The following is a 22,428-nucleotide window of genomic DNA, read 5'->3' on the forward strand; positions in this document are numbered from 1 at the left end:
CTTTTTCATCCAAGTTATGGTAATAAGTACAGAGTAATTCATCTCTGGAGTAGAAGACAGTCCTTGTTCTGAAGGAATTCCAGTGTAAGTGGCTGTTCTTCATGGAACCTCTCAGATTAATAAGAAGATACAGAACTGGATATTTGCTTTATGGGTACTGTATGTAGGCACTATATATAGAGTAAACATTGTATAGTGAAATCATCCTTTTCCTACTGCTAATATTTTGCAACCTTTTTTTTGTTTCAAAACTTTGTAAGCAGCTCTGATGGTATTATTTTTTAAGTAGGCAAAAGTCATAAGGGGCTAAAACTTTTATCAGTACTTTTAATTGCCACTATTTTCTTTTTCTTACAGTGGTGGGAAGGACAGCTGTTATAATATGATGCAGTGTGTTGCTGCTGGGCATCAGATTGTTGCTCTAGCCAACTTAAGACCTGCCAAAAACACAGGTATGAAAGCCACATTTCTTATAGGAGGTTTTTTTTTAATATTAGAAACAATGGAGGCATAGCTGTGCCTGAATTAGGTTCGTTTATGTGTTTTTATATTCTTGCATATTGAAGCGCAATCTAGAAATCTTAAAAAAGGTAGAAAAAAGAAAATGTTATGGAGACGTATTAAATGCATTTTTCCTCAAAAGGAAAAAAAACACAAGAAGATGAAGATCAGTAAAAGAAAGGCTTACAATTTGAAAAAGGGAGAGTACGAATATTCCTGGTGGTAAACAAAGAGATTGTGTGAGTTCAGTAGCACAAATAGTAAACGGTGGTAGAGGATATCATCAAACAAAACAGACGCTGTATTTCTAGAAATGCTTTAAACTGGCATAAACCATTCCAGCTGCCAAAAACATGCAGTTTTGCTGCTGCTCATTCGTTTTTAGCCTTGTGTATCTTCCTCCATTCTTCTAGCCCAGCATTTGTGAACTGGATTGAGGAACTGATCTGGGTTGGAATTGACCTTGATGCATTTCTTTTTCCTGCCCTTTTCCTTACTTTTAGCTTGGACCGGCTTTCTGATCAGTTCCTCACAGGCTGCACCTAGTCTGACTTCTATGAAAGAGAATGGGAAAAACTCAGGTAGTTTAAGTCAGTGGTGAGGTGAGAGAGTGAGCCGAGTACTTCTGTGTTGGACTAGAGCATAAATTGAACTTGAAGTGAGACTTGGAAAGGAAGTGAGTTGTTTCCCAGTTGGTAGGGGAGAATGTTAAAGTACGTTAACATAGGTTAACTGTTCAACATATGTTAAACAGTTAAGTATGGTATCTCGTAACTGTTTGGTAGGAAGATACACAGAAAGTGAAGGAAAAAGGGAGCTGCCACCACAAATGAGTCACGGACGGAACTGGCAAATGCTAGGGAGTACAGGAACAATTTATTTTCTGGGTAGCTAGGACATAATCATCTCTAATCTTGTTGAAATATGTTGTCTTTAAACTAATTTATCCACATCAGAAATGTAGAATATTGTCATTAAAATCATAAAATTCTCTCTTTAAGTGCGTAGTTGGAAATTTTGTGGAAAGTTAATTGAGGTGCTTCAGGCAATAGCGGATTCTATGCCATTCATTTTATTTTATCTTGTACCACTGTTGCCTGGAGAGTCTCAATTAATAAAGAAACTGTGTATTCTGAACTGAGTATCAGTTTAAAGACCTTGTCATATTCACGTATGTTGAAAAGCCCTGAGTTTTCTTCTAAATCAACTCTTCTGGTCTAGGTTGGTTAGTTGTGATTATGAGTTTGGATTTGCCTATTTCGAGCAAAAGCGTATCTGTTGTATGGCATCAAATGTGACATGACCTAATTGTTACGTCACAAATTAGTTATCTTGATCAACGATGCAGACCTTTCTCTTTGCAAGATGTGCTACATAGGTATACAGCAGAGATACTTGATGTGTCTGTGTAAATTAAGAGAAGTTCCAGTATTACAAATTAGCATTAAAATAGTGAACTGTGTTAGCTTTTAATAAGTGGAGATTTCACCAATAATGGTGTATTGCTTTATCAATCTGTTTGAAAAATTATCTGAAAGATTTTATATGTAAACGGTTTACCGTATAGTTTGAGATTTAATTCAAATCCATGATGTCTGCATTTTAGCTGTTTTTTTCTTACCTGCTAGCTACAAACTGCTTGTAAGAAAATGCAGTTAAATTTTTCTCCTGGTTAAGGAAATAGCAGCAAAGAGTTGATTTCCTTTCAAGCTTAATTTTTAAAAGGAGTGAAGGTAGAAAGGGCCTGGATATTATAACAGATTTCTTTTTGTATATTAAGTGATGTCAAAACATTGTAGCGATCTACTTTTATTCTACGTAAGCAGAAATAATCTCCTCTTTTTTTCTTGATGACCATGGTAACACTTTTAACAGTAAAGTTTTTGGAAATTTTGACAACCTATTGCTTATTCTCAGTGTTGCAGTGCATTCCAAATTTCTTGCTCTGAGTATGTTGAAATGCATCTGGGTTTGTGCCTCTGAACTGTGTTCCTATTAAAATTACCATATAAATAGGAGCAGGATTGACCATTACAAGATTTTTGGATGAAGCAGGGAGGAATGCTAAAGAAGAAATAGACACCACAATTTCCAAATAGGCAGCATGTTTGTGACAGATGTCTTCCTCTCCATACGTCTGTTGGGTGGAGAAACCTATTTTTTTTGTTCTTTCCATGTTTATTGAGGTATTGTCACCAAACATCTGTTTGTGAACCAAAAAATACTAACATTTAGATTTTCTCTGTGCTTTGTAGTATTATGGTTATCTGTAATTGTTGAAATAATACACCTAATATGATTGTTTCTTAATTGTGGCAGGGCAGACTGATGAATTGGACAGCTATATGTATCAGACAGTAGGACACCATGCCGTTGACCTATATGCTGATGCATTGGATTTGCCACTCTACCGTGGTTTCATAAAAGGTACCAGTGTAAATACTGGAAGAGTGTATACCACATGTCAGGAAGATGAGGTTGAAGACCTGTACCACCTCATGAAACTTGTTAAGGTATGCTGAATGAAAAGAATTAAATATTTGGGGACAATTATATTGCTTAACTCACTTATCAATTTAAGTAAATGATCCACTTAGGTATTTAAGGAAAGCTTTGAGAAAAAATTTGAACACTTTTACAAGTTTTATTTCTATTCCTTTGTTCTTCCTGGCACTGTAAATACATAGCGTAACTTTATTCCTTTTTCCTCAATGTATGTCAGACTTATTAATCCCCATTTCAAGCCAAAACTTTGTTCCTATTTAATAAAAACACCTGTAACAGGTGCTCAGCATATACTACAAAAAACATAATTGTAAAAATTATCTATAAATAAAATGTTTATGCAGTTTCATATTTGAAACAGTGCATTGCTTGATTACTGGAATGAGAGATCTTCTGGGTTTTGTGCATTTGTCAATGTATGGAAAGTAATGTCTAGACATTTCCGTTTGTGTACACTTACGCTCTGTAAACCAGAATCTGTTATTTGTTTGTATGTTGCAGATCAGTCACAAAGTATTACAGAGTATTTTACAATGATAGTTTTGATTCTGGTAGCCCTGTAACTATATTCTAATATATCACATAATAGCAATAATATATATTAATCCTTTTTAGCTATAAAACCAATTAAAGGGAGCTAATGAGCGTATTTCCTAAAACATGTGAAATTTATTCTCTGTTCTTTTCCAAAATGTTTCCTGTATGCTTTATTTTCCACTGGAATTAAATCAGATCTCATTGAAATAAATAGAAAACCTCCCATTGACTCCAGAGGTTTTACACAAAGTTTGAGCGGACATGCTGTGTCTATTCCAGTTAATTGTGTTGATGACTGCAGTGCACAGTACTAAAATGATATAATGTTCAGAAAATCATATTAATTGCTATTTTAAAAAAAGTAAATACACGTTTAAATTTTATTGATCAAACTGGTAGACTACTTTCTGAAACTTCAGCTACAGATATTTGTAGTCTTCAGTTCAGGTATTGAACATTTTCTAGCCCCCTTTCCTCCATCGAAATGAGGCTTGAGATTCATGGACCTAAAAGCTTCAGGCTTATTCTTTGTTCAGTTTAAAAAAAATTAACATGCAGATAAGACCTAAGAACGTGGTTTGAGTGCAGAGTCTTCCTGAACCATGTTGTAGTCAAATGTTACATCTGCTAAACAATTTTGGCAGGGGAATCATGTTCCTCTAAAGTAAAATCAAGATCATACACCTGTGTTGGAGTATGAGACTACAAAACAGGAGAACAGTGCATGTAGGCTGTACGGCCTCAAGTTGCACCGGGGAGGTTTAGATAGGATATTAGGAAAAATTTCTTCACTTAAAAGGGTTATCAAGCGTTGGAACAGGCTGCCCAGGAGGTTTAGTAGGATATTAGGAAAAATTTCTTCACTTAAAAGGGTTATCAAGCGTTGGAACAGGCTGCCCAGGGAAGTGGTTGAGTCACCATCCCTGGAGGTATTTAAAAGACGTGTAGATGTGGTGCTTAGGGACATGGTTTAGTGGCGGACTTGGCAGTGTCAGGTTTACGGTTGGACTCTATGATCTTAAAGGTCTTTTTCAACCTAAATGATTCTATGATTATGCTCTAGAGTACTTCACAGAGGTTTTAAATGGAATGCGCATATCATGCAGCACAGGAATTGAAAGAAATATGGTACAGCAATTTTAAATTATTTTTGAACCATGGTAGTATTAGAAATTAGAAGGACTAGTATATGCTGTCTCTTAAAGCTGCATACTAACAGCTTTCTGCCACTGGGTAAGATAATAAATGACTGATCAATTTAATTAAAAATGGGCAGATTAGTGGCAATTAAAATGATACTTTCTTTTCGATTCTTGCTGTCTTTGGAGAAATGGATGCCTGACATAAATTAATGCTAATGTTAAATCTTGACAACTTCTGCTTTGGAAGTTTGTACATGATAATTATAACTGTAGTTGAAAGAGATGTTATCAAGTTGTCTGGAACTAAATAACTATTTCTTTCCTGTATAGAAATATTAATTCCACTATATGATATTTTGAAGACATAAATATTAACAATATACTGCCTTTATTTTACTTCGGGTAACCATGCCTTTACAGTCAAACCTATCTGTGACATTCTGGTGCAAAAGTTTCAGTAGAAGTCTTGCATATTCTGATGAATAATTGCAAAATTATCAGGGGGATGTAAACTACAGCAGCTGTAAGTCTTTGGGTTTTTACTTTTAAGAAAAAGACATGAACATTTTTCTTCTGTGTGTTAACAGTAACTTTGAAAGCCTTCTATTTTTATTTTTTCAGGTTTATTTATAACTGCAGTTTTGTAGCTTTACTATGTAAGTCTTAATCACTGAGGATTTTGCTTTAGGAATTTTTTTCCCCAGATGTTAATAGTTTTAAACAGAGAGCTCAATTTGTATTCTGTTGAAGGGAGGAGAGGAATTCTGTGGAAGACTTGTCAAAACGCATCCTTGAGTGGACGTAATTTCAAAACACTGGTCAAACTAACATAGCTCTGTTTTTCTGTCAAATGGTTTGGGCCCAAGAATACAGGAAGGGTGTGTCTAGATCAAAATCGCATAGTGTGCCTCACTTTCAGTTTGTAAAGAATGCTTGTATTGCAAGTACTTCTTTAGTAAAAAATCAAAACACATTTGAAAAACTAGTATGAATTCAAAAGTATTTGATGTTTTTAAAAACAATGTTATGAGAACAAGATTTCTAAAAAGATTCCCCTGCAGTGCTGGGAAACCCAGGATGACAGTCCTGTTCTAGATCACGGGACTCAGAAAGTGATATTGACTGCCGATGACTGTAAACCTGCTAATTTTATTGTCACAAACCCAGATGATAGATAGGTATGAAGGAAATTTATATTTATTTTTTAGTTGCCTGAGTTGTTTTAGATTCTGTATTTAATATATATTGTGAAATGTATCAGAGTATTTATATGATGTCTAAATGTATCTTATTATGCAGTCCTCGCCTGATAGAATATTTACTTTGTGAGACATGTAAGTCCTGAAGTATAAAGAATAATTTAATCTACCCTCCATGTTACTGAATAGGGATTACCAATACCCTTGTTTGTCCATGTTTGTCGCTTTGCGTATTAGAGTTTTTTCCAGCAAAGCATGTAAGCACTAGAGTTTCTTAGTTATCTGAATTATCCCTCAGGGTTTTATCATGGCGCTCTCTTTGAAACCAGGAAATGTGTGGGAAAACTGTGTTTCTTTCCCTTTAGTGGTTGGAAAGACTGGAGCATGGAGGCGTTTTTATGGAACTTTCGTACAACGTACTCCTCAATATAGGCATATTCAACTGCTTTCTCCCCTTTCAATATAATTATGATCTAGTCCAAATAATACATTGATGTTTTATGCGAGCGCATACAGAAGTGGTGTTAGATGGGTTGAATGTTGGATTGTTTTCTGTATCTCATGGAACTATGGCTAAACTTTTGATTAGGGCAGTGGTTGTAGCAGCTTCCAGACTACACAAACAAATGCAAGATAATTTATTTCAGTTCTGGGTTTCAGTAGACAGTTCTGTCCTCTTCCAAGTTTCTTGCCTTATCTCCTCTGCTCGGTGAAGGCTTTGCCTTTATTTGGTAAGTTTCCACTGCTGGAGTAATTTGTAGAATTCTTGAACTTGATAAAAAAGTTTTTTCTTTTAGCTGTTTTTTCCTCGTTTTCAATAACATTTTTCAGTACTTGAGTTTTTTTAAATTAGTATTTCAAAAATTGATTCTATTTATAGTTTCTTTGTAATATATTTCCCCATGTTTATTATAAAGCATGCAAGTTGATTTTCAGTGCTTTTTCATTTTTAACATGTTATTTCTGTCAGAGTTCTTTTTGTGGTGCACTTTGTGGGTTCAGAACCTGCAAGTTTACAAAAAAACAGTACACTTGACAGAAATTAATATATTGTATCTCAGGACTGAAGATTATTAATAATGATATCATCCATTGATCATCAGCTGAAAACCAAGAATTGATATTGGATATATTGGATGTATGAAACGTTTGAATAATAATAGCCTTTGTTTGTGGCACTTTTTAATTTTATCAGTAACGTGGAAGGGGAAAGAAAGAAAATTTATTTTCTAAAATATTGTCACATTCTGGAGCAGTGATCTTGTAACTCAGTCAGTCACTAAGAATAAGTAACATGTTTTTTTGTTACAGCAACAAAGAGCTTATTAATACAGTGTGACTCCTGTATTTAATAGTTATTTTTTAAGGACAGGATCATGATTTTTGAAATGGACCCAGACTGATGTTTACTGAAGACAGGAAGTATTCTTGTCTGAGAGTTAAAATTGCAATAGCTGTGTAATTTTAGATGTTATTTAAGATGATATTTTGTCTCAGACAAAGTACTTTGGCTGTGCAGGTTCAGGTGGAATAGAGGTAACTTAGGTCTTATCATTATTCAGGAAACTCCCTAAGACTTGGAGTTCTTCAGGAAACAGTTCTTCAGGGTTTGAGATGAATGGGTGAAATACAAGGTTATTCCGTGGCCTTTGGATAGGGACTAATTCCCTCACAGAAGATAAAGGTTTCAGTTCCTCGTTATTGCTAATAGTCTTCCATGCTAAGGAAACAGTCTTTCTTTCACCCTTTTCCAGAATTTAGCTGCTGTGGCCAATGGGTAAAATGAGTTCTCGGATTCAGTCTGATGACTGACTTTCTGTGGCTTTTGTACAGCCAAACGTCTAGATGCTCCCGTCAGGAAAAATACATGAATAAATGTAACGTAGTATTCTACTGCAGGCATTGCTTCGCTGTCTTCATTGTTATAACATGTGTTTGAAAGAAACAGTAAAGTATTTAGAAATAGTCATTTGGCTTTTAGGTGTCTGTTTTAATCAGCTCTTGGTAGTCCCTGTGACTTCAGTGGTAATATTTACATGATAAAGACTAATAATGTACTCTTAACTCATACAAATAAGGTTTGCGGTTTTTCTGAAGAGTATTAAAGATCTAAATATTTTCAGTTATGGAATCCTGATTGACTTCAAGAATCTGTAATCTGAGGACCTTAGCATGCTGTTCACCAAACTATTTTTGCAGTCTATAAATTCAGACAAAGTAGGTAGCTTCCCCCTCTCACTGATGGGATTCAGAGAGTTCAGAAGTGTGAAGAACAGTTCCGTTCTAGTCATCATTTCCCATGTTTTCAGTTGAAGAAAATCTGATATTTTCCCTATTACAATTTGAATTATTTGTAGATGTATAGACTAATTCCTCAAAGGTGTATTTCTCAACATTTTTAAAAAGATTAGATTATAGGAAGAGGTATTTGGCTTTATGCTGAATTTCCAAAATAATCACTCCTCCTTAATTTTTTCCCTTATATTTTAAGATTATTGCAAATCAAGAATACTGTGCCCTTGATAATTTGATAGATTAACTTTATATATAATTCAGCAATTGAAAAATAGAATTTATGTACAGCAAGTGAAATTATAACATCAATATTGAAAAAACATCCTAAAAAATCTTCAGTGCCCAGTTAGGGGGGACAGTGATAGATAAAACAATGGAATTTATTTTTTGGGCCCTCTACTAGTCATGTTGATTAGATGAACATTTGGAGTCCATATCTCTTAGCACATTTCTTTTTGCCTTTAGACAGGAAAGTTATATGTGAACTTTTAGAAGTTGTATGAAATGGCTACCTACACTGACAAGAAATAAATAACCGTGCTTCTTCATAAAGCAAGATACATTTTTTGAGACAAAATATTTGCTGTGGTTTTTCATGTGGCATAGACTAAGTTCCTCTACCTTTTATAGTGACTAGACTCTGAATTGTCTCATCATACGATTATTTTTTTTTTAATTGACTTGTTATTTTTTATTTTAATTAATTCTGGAGTGGAGCTCCGTAGCTTCCTCCAGCTAGGGGATGACCATTGTCATCAGCAGTGAATAAGAGTGTGAATTAAGGGAAGAGAGTAAGAAGTAATTGCATAGTTGGCAGTGCTTTAAGCAGTGTAAAAATAATTATGTGTCTTGTTCCATTCACAAGACAGGGTTTGTTTAGGTTTTTTTTTTTTAGTTTGAATTTTAAAATGAGATGGGAACAAGGAAATTTTTTAATCAACAGGATGCCTCTCATTCTCCATGTCTCATCTGAACTGTTCAGGAAGGGTCAATTTTTTTTCCAGAAGGGGATCCTGAGCAACATCTTTGAGGTAGTTTCTTACCGTGAGAAATGTTGAGCTTTATGTAAACAAATACAATCATTGTATTTCTCGCTGTTAGGTGTGTGGAGTTGTTTTCACTCACTCTCAGTCTTGTTGTGTTAATATTGAATAAGCAGAGACAGTCAGGCTGGTGGTGAAAGATGGTAAGCAAGCCCGAGGGCTTGTTCTGGTCAGCTTTAAACCTCTGATTGCCAGGTTTTCCTAATTTCCCATTTCCAGGGCATCTCTAGTGTGACCTTGCCTGCTGAATATGATGTTCTGGGTTGCAAGATTCTCACATGCATTTGGAAATGGGCAGCCAGGCATTGTTTACAGGACGCCAAATGAACCGTGCACTCGCAGCCAGTTTGATAAACACACATTTCCTCCTTTTATCAGTGAGATTGCAGAATGTGAAGTATGAGTTTCCAGTTTTACTCATTCCCTTCAAACCTTTTCCTGTTTAAAAACTGAATCTCACTAATTGGATGATGATACATCCTTAGATTTTTGTTTTGCCTTTTTGTTATTGTTGTTTTGAATTCTACTTACTGGTCACTGACACTTTATTTCGGTGCCTACCTTGACCAGGTTTGGCAGACTTTCAGATAAAAGCTTTCCGTTTGTTCAGCACAGAAAAGGTTCATCCCTATCAATGTAAAGTGAATGCTAATTAACAGTAATGACTTCTAATCGCTTTGCTTTTATACTCTGTTAGGAGCACTGCTATTATTCAGTGTAGTTAAGTGAAATGCTTGTATATGAATCAACAATGCTGTATTTCTTCTCCCAGCTATTGCTCATAATCAAGCTTTGAATAAATTACGATAGTAAAATTGGGTTTAATGTGCTGTATTGCATGGGGAGAAAGGAACCTCAAATATCTTGTTAAATATCTTGAATATTTAGAGAGTTATCTGTAACGTTTTGGCATTGAGTATTGTAGTTAAATGGAAAAATACATTAAGATGTTTAAGTCAATTTTGTAAACGTTATCAAAACTTTTTTCATGGTTTCAATTTTATTTAAGTGACATGCATAGACTCAGCCTCAATAACAGCCCCATTTGGATCCAACTGCACATCTGTAGGAATGAACTACAACATCTCTGAGTTAAAATGCAGTTAAGTTTTACATAGAACAAACATGTATCTTAACTTGAGAACTTCACCTGTTTTAGCTTAGTGTCGCAGTGTATGTTTAGTAGGATAGTATGCACTTCTTTTATTAATACTCTGTATGTAACAAACTGTTAGTTTTGTTTACATGCATGCAACCTGCCTGCCTGCAATCATATACAATTCAAAAGGAGTATAAAAGTAATACTAGTGAAATTTTATTAATACCTGGAAACAATAAAGTAAGATGAAACTTTATTTTAGCAAAACTAGACTGCTAGAAACAACGCTAATAAAAAACAAGAGCTGAACAGATTACCGGACTGGTAGTATAGTCAGCAATTTTAAAATAATTCTGACTTAGAAACAGAATTAGGCTAAAGACAGAATATATACGCATTTGAAATTTAGTGAACTTTTCCACGTAACACAGCACATACAGGGCCTGTTTAGAAGCCAAAGATAGCAAAACCTGGGTGAAACCCATTTCTGACATGCACATTAGTTTTTGTTTTTATTTATCTTTTATTACCAAGTTGCTTGAAACAATTACTTAAATCACTTAGAAGGAATTCCCGGTCTCAGTGTCTGTGAAGGAACTGGGGTCTTGCTTGGTAAATATATTTGTGTTGTCTGGTTTTGCAATTTAAAAAAAAAATACTGGATTTTCATTTTCTGTGACAGTTTCTTTTCATGTAGTACCTCTGTCTTTGCATGCTTAGTGACACAGTTCCTCCATAGTTACCGTCACAGTTCTTATGCATGTGGATGTGAGTGAGTATCCACAGGTACCGTCTGTGGTTTTGGTTTTGTTTGTTTTGTTCATTCATTCACATAGCTGTAGACATTTTTCTGGTAGATGTTTTGTTTGCTTGAAAATCTTCTCTGTTAACATTTATTCTTTGGTTTATTATGAAGTTATTGCCCAACTTAATTTGAAAATACCTTCCATGTAGCCTTTCCTCTTTAAATGTGAATTTGAGTCAATGTTCATAAAAGTCCTATGTTTTTTGCTGTAGTACTGTAAAACATGCTGCTTGTGGGTTTTGCCATCAGATTGTTGAAAAAAAGCAACGCCTCTCTTTACAGTTTCATTTAAATAGGTGGTACTATCCATATCTTATTTCGGTAGTTTGGTTTCTTACTTGGCATCTTCATCATGCTTTTTAAGGATAAAAATGAAAAATATAAAAAATGAATGATCTTATTCTGTGCTGAGGTAACTGGCTGCTTTATATTATTTACACTTCTCATTAGGCAGCGGTAATATATGTTTTAAAATTTATTAGTGTTTAATGAAATGTAATTGGGGTTAGTTCTAATAAAATACAATCAAGGACAGGCGAGCTTTCATATAAATGAACAGTAAAACATTTATCAAATTTGTCTTCGTAAATATTTTTATCTCTGAAGCTCATTCTTTGTAAAAATAATTTTGCTTTCTTATACAATTACTAAGCTATTTAAGCTGACTTATTTAAACACCCCCCTTTATGAATGTCATACCTACAGCAATTGCATGGTTACATTATTTTCAACTGGACACTTACTGTTTCTGATCAGTATATTTAAAAGTAATTCTTCTGGAAAGGCTGGGATTTCATTTGGTTTATATTGCACCAACGTTACCATTTTCAAAATAGAAATGATTGATTTGTAACTGTCATTATGAAAAGGAATAAAGCAGAACTGGCCTTTTACACTGTAAAAGGACTGTACAGTATGGAGATATTCCTTCTGTTGATAAATTCTGCCTGTGGAAGAATTGCATAACAGTCATCACTCATTTTCACATTGATTATGGGTGGAATTCCAGTAAAAGGTTGCTGTTTGCAAAGGATAAGGCAGCGCTATGATTAGTTACCTTTTCCATGGAAAGTACTACAAAGGAAAATGCCAAATGCGTACACTGCAGTATTCCTATCAGCCTGACAGTCTGTTATGTGAACCTTTTTTTCAGTCCATTTTCCTTCAGAAATACAGCTTCAGTCTTTTTGCCTTATTATTGTTTTAGGTTTAGTGCATTTGCATGCTCTCCTAACTCTGGATTCTTTCTTTAGTTAGTTATTTATTTTCCTGACAGTCTTCTGTTCTTGGGCCCTGTCACCATTGCAACTCTTGATAACTGATACAACAGTGCCCTCTGTAGTTTCTCCCTACATCGTTACTACCTACAGCTGGTTTTGAGCGTTCAGGTAAAGAACAGAATGTTTAGACTTATTTTTAGCTCAAACAAAAGCCCTTTTTTTCTTAAGGAAACATTTTGATTTTTCACTGACTGTTTTACATGCAAGAAAGGGAACAAAAGAGACTGTTCCTAGTCATCTTTTAGGTTTATACGCTCTCTTGTCGTTACCTAGTGAAAATCTGAAAATTTATCAGGCATTCAGGGCAGTCATTAAAACTGGATGGGATTTTCTGAGCTGTGCAGGCTTTCCTGAAGTTTTTGTTTGAAGTGGAGCTTCAAAATAAAATAATTTTAAACTTACTTCCTTTGTGCTTGCTGCTTCTCCTAAACTGGGTCTTGCATGATCTGCCAGGGACTAAAGACATGCTCACCGGCAGAACACCTAAGCATTATTAATGATGTTGTTTTAATTCACACAGTGACTGAAGTAATTGTTGTTCATTAGCATTGATTTGTCTCCAAAACTCATTTACAATTTAGATTTCTCTTTTACCTCATTATAGCTTAATATGCAAATAACTTTTTATTCTGTGTTTTCTGCAGAGCTTGTTGGACGGGTTCAGTATTGAACACACATGTTCCCCGCGTTCGCATACGTGCACATTCACACTCATACACTGCCATTTAAATATTATAAACGACAATAAAAAAGCATGACCTTTTAAAAAATAAATGCTTTAACTACAATTAGTTTCTTCTGTAACAGCATCATAAAAGTCACTCTGTGAAAAGTTAAATGGCTTTATTTTATGATGGGGAGTGTTAATGTATGTGTAGAACACATTCTTAATGCACTTCTATGAAATGAAAATCGTAAGTCATTGCAGTAAATTATAGTTAATGATGTAACCATTGATGGCTATTCAAAACATTCCTGTATCTCTAATGATTTGTGTAAAACACATGACTGCCCACATGCCTGAGTTCATTTGGAACAGTAGATAGATAAACGCACCAGCTTTCTACTTCTGAAGACCATTTTTTCTGTGTAACAAGTGATAAGAATTTTGGTGGAGTAAATAGTACATCACAAACCACTCCTTGCAGTATTTGAGATCTGGTAATAAATGATGACGAAGACTAAATTAAAATGGCCCTCTCTGATAAGAGGTGAAATGCTTCAGGAGTGTAGTGTGTAGAAGCTTTGACTTTTGTCTGCCTGTTTTAGGGGTAATCTCTAGCCTCTAGTCATATGATGTCTTTACTTTTTGCCATGAGATTTTATATACTGAAATGTTGCTGGAGGAAGCAACTGTTATGGCGTAATATGCACTGGCTAATCCAGAAAATACCCCATATTTACTATCCATTAACATAAAACGATTACAGAAGTTAAAAAGGTGACCCATGTTTTTTGAGTAAAGCAACTATTACTCTACTGGCAGAAAAGTAATGTTAAATTTGGTCAGAATGACCAAACTTCACTCTAAATTTAACTGAAACTCTGAGTCGAGCTTAATTCTTGCACTGATTGCATAATTATTGCTAATCTTAAATATTGGGGGTTTTTTGTTTCATTTTTGTTAATGAGCATATGGGGTTTTTTATGGTAAAACAAGTTTGGGTTTTTTTCCTACAATATGGCCAAACCATGGATTGTTACCATTTTTAAAGTGATCTTGAAAATTTAATTCATGAAGAAAGGGCAGAAATAGAGTATTAGAAAAAAGAGGTGATATAAATTTCTACTTTAAAGTAAATAGCTACTTTAGATATGCTTTTAATCTTTTCAATGCAACTTCATCCCAGGTCACTCTTTTTGGACAAATCTGTCATTCAGATCAGTGGGAATTTTGCTTAGAAAAGAAAATCTTAATTAAAATAATACTTTAATGAAGAAAAAAATACAGGTGATTTGTTGTAAGTGTGATCTGGTTGGCAATGGGAGAAGGATTTAATTTTAAACTGCAACCTTTGAGACAGATAAGATGCTGTCTACTTGGAAAAATGAATAAGGTGTATTTTCTTGCAATGAAACTGGCAAATTAAGATTCAACATAATTAAAATAGTGATAAATGTAGATTACATTATTGGAGATGATGAATTACAGCTTTTCTGTCTCTGAGAACTGGCATAATTTACCAAGACTGGGCAAAAAAGTGACAGAGCAGCCGCTGCAGATGCTTATAGGAAATGCCTTGTTTAGTCCACAAACTTTTCTCTTTTTAGTTAAAATGTCAATGATGATTTTACCCCATCCTACAGTCATTAACACCACCACCACCCCCCAAATACCACCCTTCTTTTCATCTAGTTGGATTATGTGATCCCTGTCTGAAGTATTTAATGAAGGAGAATATATGTTTAAGGTAAATCTGTAGTTGAAAATACTTGTTTTCAAATAACTTGCTTAAGAATGATCACTAAATAATTTTCAAATGTCCTTTCATAAAATCTGAGCTTATGGAGGGTAGTTAAGGTTATTACTGAAGGTCATCTTAATTTTAATTTCCAGTATTTCTTTGACTCTGAAATACCACAAGATGTGGAGACTGAATGTTGGAAATGTCTTTTGTATAGGGGGAAAAAAAAAAAAATCTGCACCAATTTACTTGGTTAACAGTTGCCTACGCTATAACACTAGTTATAGAAGAAGAAAAATAAATATGGCAATCTAAAATGGAACATTGTTTGACATAACAAAAAGAATACTGACTTTTTTCACTGGAAACATTTGTAAGAATCTTTGTTTATGGCCCCAAGGGGGTCCTTATGATTAAATATGTTTTAAGACCTCCTTTTTTTAGGATATTCATTTAAAGACATTTTTTCTTTTACTTTTAAGATATTCTTTCTTTCTATGGAACTTGATCACATGAAAGAGAATCTTTGATGGCATAATATTTTTAAAGAAAAAATCAGTATTTAGGATTTACTTGATTACTTGATGGCCTGTCTGTTTTTATAACTGTAGGAAGTATAGATAATATTCTCAAAACAACTGTGAAGTGTCAGTAGATACTGAGGAGTTAGAGACTAAAACCAAATGAACACACTGAAACACACCTGTTTGTTCTACATTCCTTAGGCACCTTGTTTTGCTCTCTTCTGTGTTACCCACAGCCCCCCATTTTTTTTCTTTTCTTCTGTTGTTCTGCTTACACAGTGACTTGATAAGTTGTACTGCATACTATATTTGATACTTTTTGGCCTTTTATTTTGTAATGTACTTTTGGTATCCAAAACAGTGATACCATTGTATTTCAGGAAGGCACAGTTTATTACAGAATATGTCATTCAAGCACGTGCATTAAATTACCTAGCGTAGCTTTGTCTTCTGGGCTTTCTTCAGCTTCTGTGTTCCCTGGCCAATGTACCAGCACAAAGAAAGGATTAATGTGTGTAGATATATAATATTTTGTAGAACTTGAGTTTAACCTGTAATGTTTGTGATTTTACAAAGCTAGATAACTGTCGATTTATAATTGCTTGGCTTAATTTATTAGTCTTTCCCATTCATGTAGTCATGTTTCATTCTGCTACAGCTTGTTTTATAAAGTCCAGTAATTCTTTTTTCTTTCACATTCCTTAACTTTCTTTAGACCTCTACAGATTTCCAGTAATTTTGATGTTTTTGTGCTCCAATAACCCTTTTTGCCACCTTTAGGATTATCCTTATCCTTTGGAGACCCGTCCTGTGTTCTTAGGGAAAGTCTGTCAGTCATTATTTATTACCCACTTGTCATTGTGACTTATTCATTGCTTACATCACCATTCTCAAAAGTATTGCTTTACAGAAATGGTGAACGGTGCTGTGAAGGAAAGATCAATAAATGCTTTCAAAGGAAGATTTACCTTGAGACTTAGATCTTCTTTTTAATACTAAATCTGTGTTATTAGTTATGAGATGGGTTTAATATTTTGACATTAAGTACCCTGTTTCTCAAAATGGAAAGATGCTATTGCGTTAACTAACTTTTGTGGAGCACCATGACTTTGGCAGTTAAGTTGCATAATGTCTAATCTTCCAATTTTCAATACTTAATGGCTTTTCCTGAATGCTTATCTTCTGAGCTGAAAATACAGTTTCATTCCCTAAAAAAGTGATAAATCATTCATATAATGAACATTTGAAAAAATTTATTTGAATTTTAGTGATACTGTCGTGTAACTACACAAAGAGAGGAGAGCGCTTGTTTGAAATCTTCATCAGTTGGGGAAAAAAAAATCTCCCCATGCCTATTTAACTCGCTTTGAGAGCTTGATGACCCATGCTGTCTTTCCAGAGCATCCAATTCCACGTGATATGGTGACTATTGACACCTTTTGAAAGGTGGTTGCTCTAGAAAGCTATGTGAATATATAACATTAAATTTATTGTATTAATTGCAAATTCGGACAGCTGAGAATTTGAAAATGGCAAATGCATAACCCCATGCCTATTTAACTCGCTTTGAGAGCTTGATGACCCATGCTGTCTTTCCAGAGCATCCAATTCCACGTGATATGGTGACTATTGACACCTTTTGAAAGGTGGTTGCTCTAGAAAGCTATGTGAATATATAACATTAAATTTATTGTATTAATTGCAAATTCGGACAGCTGAGAATTTGAAAATGGCAAATGCATAGTTTCATGCTGTCCTTTGTATTATCTTGTACTTCAAATAAGCTGGAAAAGCAGATTGTAATATTATATTAAAGATTATATCATGAAACTCACTAGAAGGAAACTAAATGCAAAGGTTGCATGGGTGTGTGACGTTTCCTAATTTTTTTATTTCTTGATTCTGCAACATTAATTTTTTCCAATGTTTTTGAAGTGAAGATAAAAAGATCTAAAACATATGTGTGTACACACACACACTTTGGACCAGGCACATGAGAAAGCTGGGAACCTGGAGTCTTCTTTGCAGTAGAAACTTCTGCAGCATGAAATGAGGGACTACCACATCTAGTTGGCAGTCTGCTGCTATTTCATAGGTAAGAAACAGGTTTCATGGGGTAGATTTTTGTATTCTTGAGATGGTTGGGGGTTTCATTGGGAATTTTTGTTTGGTCGATTTGTTTGTTCTTTTACCTTATAGTTGCTGCTCCGTCAGTTGGTAGGTATTCTCAGTGCTGTGTTATTATCAGCTGCTCCTGATACGGTTATATCAGTGTCATTCCAGCCTCGGAATATTCATGTTCTCAGTAATTATTTTGCCAGGCTGTCAGAATTTTGGCTCCTAGAATATTCCTGAGAAATACAAGCTAAAGAGAGGGTTTGCCACATCATATAATATGCATATAGTGCAATATAGAATAGGAACTACTCTTTCCTTGGCCATTGCTGCAGTAGAAATGCCAAATAATACACTTAAGTATTTCCAAAGATGCATATAGCCTTCTCCAGTGTTAAACCGTGCATTAGGCAGTGCTGTTGATAGCGTCATGTACTGTATGTTAGCAGACTGTTAGAGTAGCCTGCTCTATTATTTCTCTTTTCTATATCAGTAGTTAACCTGCTTCAGACTTAAGCATGAAGTCAAATTTGCAAAAACATAAGAAGTCTTCCAGGTATTAGACTTTCTGTATTTTGATCAAAGTAATATATCATGTTAAAAAAAAAAAAAATCCTTAAATCTGTAAGAAATTCAGAAGCAGAAGGATCCTTGCTTCCAGGCTTGTTTTCAGTCAGTGGTCTGGCATGCTGGTTTGTAGCAAGTGTTGTTCAACTCCTAGTTTCTGGGAAGTTTCCTTTCAATCAGTTCTGAAGTCTGTCAGAATTTTTCCCCTGCTCCACTTAGCAATCTCTGAGCATGTATTTGTGATATACTAAGAGGACAGCACAATTGCAACCAAGTTTTTTCTCCCCCTGCTTCCCATTCTTTCATTCACCTAACACAGTTTTCTGATAAGGTGGCAGTGAGGTTTTCAGTTTTTACACATACATTATGTCTTTGGTTGCATTTTTTTGAAAAGTATATTTAGAAACTTCCATTGAAGAACTGAGACCTTCCCATATAAAAGTGTTTCTCAAAGTTGATCATTAGGTTTTAAGTTGTCTTGATTCCTTTTGAGTGGAAAGTATTAGCATTTGCAGTCTCCTCTTTGAACTGAAACCACACAGAATCCATCCAGATTTAGTTTTCTCCCCAAGCCTTTGTTGTTTCTCCCTTGTTCAGAAGGTGCTCTGTCCATACTTAAGAAAGTGAAAACTTTTATTCTAATTAATTATGCAGTTTGTCTTTATTAGGCAAGGGTCATATAATGCTTAACTTCTTATTTCAGTGAAGTGTAGAACTCATCCTTCTCTTTGGTCACTTGTTGATATGTTTCAGCGGTTGGCATGTTTGACAGGATGTTGCATTCTTGTTGGTATGTACTTTTAAAACATATGAAGTACATTCAACCTAATTTGTTAATTGCATCTTATTAACAACTCTTGACTGAGACCCCACTTGCAAGTCTCATGTTATTTTAGTACTTCAAATGAAAATAGGTTTGGGATCCTAGGCCTCTTCTTCCCAAGCATACAATCACAGTGCAATGCATGATAATATAATATGCAGTGTGAACAGGAGACACTGGTTTAAAGCATTGAGACCATGCAAACTTCTCGGCTTAAAAACTGATATGTCTCAATAAAACAGTAGCAATTCATGTTGAAAGCCTGATAGAAACATTTTGCTTCTGTTGAATGGGACAAAAGTATTTGTGGGAAGGCCATGCTTATCTTCTTCTTTGTAACAAGTAAGAAAGCTCAGTAGTGGGCAGCCCATTGTGCAAATGTCTGCTCTGAGAACTGGAAGGGGACTGAAACCTTAACAAATGTGAATGGCCCTGAACTTCCACCGTATATAAACATTTCTAATGTCCTTGTCCCTATCTGGCTGATTATTTTTTTTTTTTAACTGTCTTTTTGTGTCACACAGCCAGTTTGTGTTGGACTAGACTCAGAGACTGTTCCTTGGCTGGTAGATTCTTTGGTGAACAAAATACTTCTGCTTTTAATAAAAAGCTGTTTTCCTTTTCCTCTTATCTTGTTACTACAGTCCACAGTCACTTATGCCAAGGCCACAGGTCATGATAAGTACATATTTGCAATTTTAGATGTCTCAGTCCTCTAAAACTTCAATTTCTATGTAAAAAAAGCTTAGTAAATAATTGTAGCACCTTGATTAGAGAAGAAGCATATGACTGAGAACCTGCAGTATGAAATTAATGCATATACCTTTCAACAATAAAGCATTCTGGAGATGCTTTTTTAGTTTGGACAACAAACAATTTGGGAAATTGTGATTCAAGCAATATTGTCTTCTAAATTTAAATAGTCAGTTTGTTCTTAATCTCGGAGAATACCATAACAATCTGCCTGCAGTAGAGGAGTGAGTGAGGAGGGATGATAAAGGAAGACATGCATTCTCTTCTCCATGATGCAGTTACCTACTGGCAATACCAGAAAACTTAAAGTTCAGCTTGCTTTGATACACATTTTTAAAGATGTGGAACCTGGATGGTACAGGGAAAATGGTGTTGGCTTTAACAGAGAAGGTACCAAAGGCATCTTTGATGCTGTACATAGGTGATTTTATCTTTCTTGCTATCAATTTCATATTAAAGCAGCACATACAGTAATACTTCTCTTCAACAAAATATTTGTATTGTACTGTAAGTCTAATGTTTTGCATTTTATTAAATCTCACTCAAAAAGAGAAAAGAGCTGAAAGAGGAACAGTGATCAAATGTGTAATTTATCTTAACATTTTTTGCATTTTCTTTGATTTTTTTTTTTTAATGTTTACTCATGGCTAGGATGGGTTATAGGAATGGAAGAACTAAGAAATGTTGGAGTTTAAAAAAAAAAAAAAAGTTGAAGGATATCGGGATTTGGAAGAAGAGGAAAAAAGGTATACCTTAATCTTTCCTCCCTTCTTGCTCAGCAACTTGACCCTCATCACTCGTTCTTCTTTGCTTTTGGAATAGGTTCAGGATCAATTTAGTTGACAGTTGTCTCTCTGGCAGGGTTCCTGATTTTTCTTTGCAATGTTTTCTTGCCTACGACTTTCTCTATTTTTGCTCTCAAATTCCTCTCCTTACTTGGTCTCTATTGCTAAACATTCACCTGCATTTAATCTTGGTATCACCCCAGCAAGCTGTATTTTTTCTTATTCTCTAAAACATTGCTAACCTGCCAACTGTCTCTCTCATTCACCATGCCTTCATTTTCATGTACCCTTTCTGGCCAGCTTATGATGACTAAGGACATGTCTTCCTTTGGGAAGGAAAGCCTCACTTTCACCCTGTTGGAAGAAATAGACAGTAATTGTCTTCTTCCCCATATTCAGACACACATTTGCTTTCAGATTTTAAGGGGGCATAATGGCTGCCACTCTGAGAGCAACCTGAGGCTACAGCCCTGTTGACAGTATGAGATGTCAGAACTTCACAAGATTGAAAATAAATTTCAGATTTATGCAAGCTAATAAAGCAGCGTGGAGCAGATTTTATGATAAAATTAAGAGATTTTCGTCTTTTGTAACAAATTTTTTATGCTAAGCTTTACAGAAAGGTGTTTTTTCTGTACTTTTTTTCATCATTATTACATTACAAAAAAATCCTCTGAAAGTTTTACCTTGCTATATATTTCTCTTTTGATTTTACTTTTTATGTGCTATTATTTTCTGGTTTTATCTTTTGCCATTTCTTTGGCACTTTGTCATCTGCCTTTCCTTTCCGTTTCTTCCAGTCTCCTTCTGAATATCCTTCTCAGTTTCTTCCTCAGGGCAGATCCTCAGGCCACCCTTTCTTTCTGCTACCCAAGTACTCTCTGTCTTGGAGAAATAAACTTCTAATTATCCTTCCTAAGGTGTGATGTTCTTGTCAGCCCAGGTTGGGGCAATGTTGCTTCCATATGTTGGCATTTCCTGAAGGTTTTCCGCTTACAGCTTTAACTGGATTTAGGGTAAGTTAGACTTTATGTGAATCTGATCTTTTAGGACCTGGTTCATACTTGTCTTGTTCCTGGTATAAGGAATATCCTATTTCATTTCCGAAGCATCAAACCTGTGTAAAATGGGAAATTTGGACCAGATTTGCCTAGAATACTCATGCAAGAATAGGTGGTCTCCACTAGCAATTTTCAGTGCAAAAGTTTAATGAAGTTTTCAGGTTTTGGCCATCCGTTTTTATAGAAAGTACCTTAATAGGGCTTTATTGTGAAGCTGATTTACAATCAACTGACTGAAATGCAGAATCTCCATTTTGTAGGGAAAAGATTTCCAGAGGTTTTTGGTGAGAATGTGGAGGAAAATTAGGTACTGAAATTTCCTGAGAGACAAACAAAAACAGAAAAACTGAAATTTTTCTGTCTTCTTAAACTTGAACAGCTGGTTCTCCTGAGAAAACAGCTTTGGGTGTTTTCTGCTGTTTTTTCAGGGTCGTGTCTGCAGGCTGGACAGGGCAGAACCATGTCAGGTTGGGACCAAACGGATAGGGAAAGTCTGTTCCAAAGTTTGCAACAATTCACAATTCACCTGGGGAAGCTGTATTCAGGGCTGTGGACCATACAAACCCAGACTCCAGTGTGGCCTGTTAGGTAAACTGACAGGAACCCAAGAAAAAAACTCCAGTGTTAACTGGAAACTTGCTAAAACCAATCACTTATAAAACACTTCAGCTTTAATGGACCAGCATTTCTAATGAAAAACTATTCTGTTGGAAAATCCCAGGCACATTTTAGCCTTTAAGTGCTACTATATTACTGTTACTAAATAATAATGACAATAATAACTTTACCTTCTTCTGCCTATTAGCTTTATTTGTGTTCTTGCCCCTAATATGAAACAAACCGAGATTGCTTATAAATGAAGTTACTATATTTTCTCATCTTTGCGTCCTGTATTTTAAGGAAGTATTTTAAGGTAATGTTGACTTTAAGTAGCTGAGGAAGCCTGCTGGAGGTGGGTGGCAAAAGTGCGGTAATGAATTGCACATTTT

The 22,428-nt window shown here is 35.0% G+C and overlaps 1 protein-coding gene across 1 annotated transcript in view; it reads left to right on the forward strand.

Annotated features, from left to right (window-relative positions):
- The first annotated feature begins 360 nt into the window (after positions 1–360).
- The window catches only part of DPH6 (diphthamine biosynthesis 6), a 214,684-nt gene continuing 192,616 nt past the window's right edge, over positions 361–22,428 (forward strand). Inside the window, exons 1-2 of the mRNA XM_009290341.2 lie at positions 361–452; positions 2,821–3,014. Coding sequence (XP_009288616.1) covers positions 383–452; positions 2,821–3,014 — 264 coding nt within the window. The 5' untranslated portion in view covers positions 361–382. The remainder of the gene's footprint in view (positions 453–2,820; positions 3,015–22,428) is intronic.

Source organism: Aptenodytes forsteri, unplaced genomic scaffold (genome assembly GCF_000699145.1).
Source record: "Aptenodytes forsteri isolate BGI_AS27 unplaced genomic scaffold, ASM69914v1 Scaffold108, whole genome shotgun sequence".
NCBI classification, from domain to species: Eukaryota; Metazoa; Chordata; class Aves; order Sphenisciformes; family Spheniscidae; genus Aptenodytes; species Aptenodytes forsteri.